The sequence below is a fragment of the Cynara cardunculus genome (assembly GCF_001531365.2).
Source record: "Cynara cardunculus var. scolymus isolate 2C chromosome LG 13, CcrdV1, whole genome shotgun sequence".
NCBI classification, from domain to species: Eukaryota; Viridiplantae; Streptophyta; class Magnoliopsida; order Asterales; family Asteraceae; genus Cynara; species Cynara cardunculus.
The window spans coordinates 22318284-22320918 of record NC_037540.1 but is presented as its reverse complement, the minus strand read 5'-3'; the positions used below and the strand labels follow the sequence as shown (position 1 = coordinate 22320918).

The 2635-nt window shown below is 35.7% G+C and overlaps 1 protein-coding gene across 1 annotated transcript; it reads left to right on the top strand.

Annotated features, from left to right (window-relative positions):
• The first annotated feature begins 460 nt into the window (after window positions 1-460).
• Window positions 461-1449, top strand: LOC112525232 (pectinesterase inhibitor 10-like). The gene has a single exon (XM_025135268.1). It carries the CDS (start codon window positions 574-576, stop codon window positions 1162-1164), a length of 591 nt encoding a protein of 196 aa, XP_024991036.1. The 5' UTR covers window positions 461-573; the 3' UTR covers window positions 1165-1449.
• Window positions 1450-2635: the final 1186 nt, after the last annotated feature.

The window sequence follows — 2635 nt, the reverse complement described above, 5'->3', positions numbered from 1 at the left end:
AATAGAAGGCACGTAAAGAACATTGTTGAGTCGAGACTCTATGTTAAGAACTTGTTTGGTGAACAACAAAAAAAAGTTGGGGAGGTGTTGGTGAGAGCTTTGATTGCAGGTAGGGCAAGTACATTTGGATCTTCCTTCATTATAATACGTACAAAATATCTAAAATCTAACTAAAGTTAGCAATATGGGCATACATAAATATCTTTCCAATAAGTCATAACTATGCATGCATTTGAGACTGAGCGACATGGGAGAAAAAGCGAATGCAATTCTGCAGCCCCACTTGAACACATTGCAATCTCCGTCCCATTTCTCGACCCCTCCGACTTCATTATGTCGGCAACTTTTTAAAACGTAGTTCAGGTCTTTTCAATAATTAAGTGGTGCTGTCGTGTAATTGTGAGATCAACAGAACCTCATTGCTATCTACATTTGGCTTCCTATAAATTTGGGCTGCACTTGCTCTACTTCCACAACCTATCTCTTTAGCTTCAAACACTAAGCTACAGACACTTCTCTTCACACCCTCTTATTCAAACTTCTACCTCCATCCAACACATAGATTCACAAGATATGGAAGCCTCATATTCCACCAATTCTCTAGCACAAAACACTCTCCTTATAATACTTCTCTACACGGCTTTCTCCATCACTTTGATCTCTGCCCTTGAGAACACAAATGTCGAATTCATAAGATCGTCATGCAGTTTGACAACTTACCCTACCCTCTGCTTCAACTCACTCTCAACTCGAGCAGGTGCAATCCAAACAAGCTCTAAGCTACTAGCCCAAACAGCTCTATCCGTTGCCCTTGACACCACCCGATCCACCTCTTCTGCAATGGTAAAATTGTCACAAGTGCATGGTATGGCTCCTCGAGAGGTTGCTGCCATGAAAGACTGCATTGAGTTGCTGGGTGACTCTGTATACGAGTTGAAAAGATCACTTGAGGAAATGAATAGACCAGGTTCCAAAGATTCCGGGCTAGTGATCAGCGACATACAAACATGGGTCAGTTCTGCAATGACGGATGAAGACACATGCTCTGAAGGGTTTGTGAATGACCCAAAAATGAAGAGAGTGGTGAGAGGAAAGATCGTGAATGTTGCACACTTAACCAGCAATGCTTTGGCATTGATCAACAGTTATGCTAGCTTCTCTTAGCAGACAGTTGAGGGAAATTAGAGATAATTAAGCATGGATGTATTCAAGAATCATAACAGAAGGCAGCTAAAGGAAACATGAAACAGCAGAACTTCAAACACATAAGCAGAAGTTACAGCTCAATGTAGCATAAAACCCATTTTATTTTGGTTCCAAAGTAGCAGTGTGTGAATGTTTGGCAAATTGTTGCTAGCCTTAGTTGCAAATGCAACGTACTATTGAGTGAAAATGTCATCATTGTATTAATAATGTTTTGAAATATTATCATGTCTCGTACTGCTATCACACTTTCTGCAAAATGGAAGTCACAAACAAATGAATGTTATCCACTTTCTTAAGCTTTACGTACAGACCACAAGGACCCAGAAAACTAATAGCAAAAAAATACTTTGTACTATTCATCTGAGGTGCATTTTATCATAAAATAATATAAATATGAGGGATGTCATTCATTCTCAACACACTACAACAGAATTGAGTTTATAGGAAACTCGCAATCTCTAAACGTCCTAATAGACCGCTTTATAGGATTTAATTTATAGGATCAAAATATAAAACATCCTATAGAGGTGTTGTAATAAGTTTATATGACGTTTTTGGGCGTTTTAACAAGTTTTTTAGAACATTTTTAATACAAAGTGTCGCATTAACAACTTTATACGACACTTTTGAGAAAGTGTCCTATAAACTCATTTTTTTATAGGACACTTTTTTTATAGAATAGTTTTTCAAATAGTGTCCTATAAAGTTGCTAATACGTCGCATTATATTAAAAGAGTCCTAAAAAACTTATTACGACGTTAAAATGCGTCATATAAACTTATTACAACGCCTTTAGATATGACACTTTATTTTTTTGATCATATAAATTAAATCCTATAAAGAAGTCTATTAAGACGCTTAAAAATTGAAAGTGTTCTATAAACTCAATTTTGTTATAGTAACATGTGATCAGTTTTCATCGTAGGCTTTTCTACTACATTTATGAAAGATTTCTGATGTGGAAGACATGGTCCCATGTCCCTTAAGATCAGTCACGGGCCAATCTCAAGATCCTTGCACATGGAAATAATTTGTTTGGAGCCAATTTATAGAAGGTATACGAGTGAGAGTGACATCTTGAGGCCATTCAAAAATCAAGATCATACCATACCTCACAACAAACTATGTACTCACTATTCAGCAACGAACCAATCATTTTCCATGATTCTAAAAAGTTTTCATGGAGATTACAATACACGAGGAATGAGAACCGAACCGAGGCAATAAGACCTTTTGCAATTGCACCCCAATTTCTTAAATTGAGGCATCAGCTTTAACAATTACTCTAAAATTTCACCGTATCAACAATTTCTCTAATAAATATTATAATTTTAAAAGATTCCAATTGTATTCTTAATGCCAAAATTTTAATTTATTAACTAACATTGATAAAATAAAATTTAATTTAAAGAATAATATAATTATTAAA

Coding starts and splice junctions, on each gene's coding strand:
- LOC112525232 (XM_025135268.1), top strand. CDS start 574: ATGGAAGCCTCATATTCCACCAATTCTCTAGCACAAAACACTCTCCTT.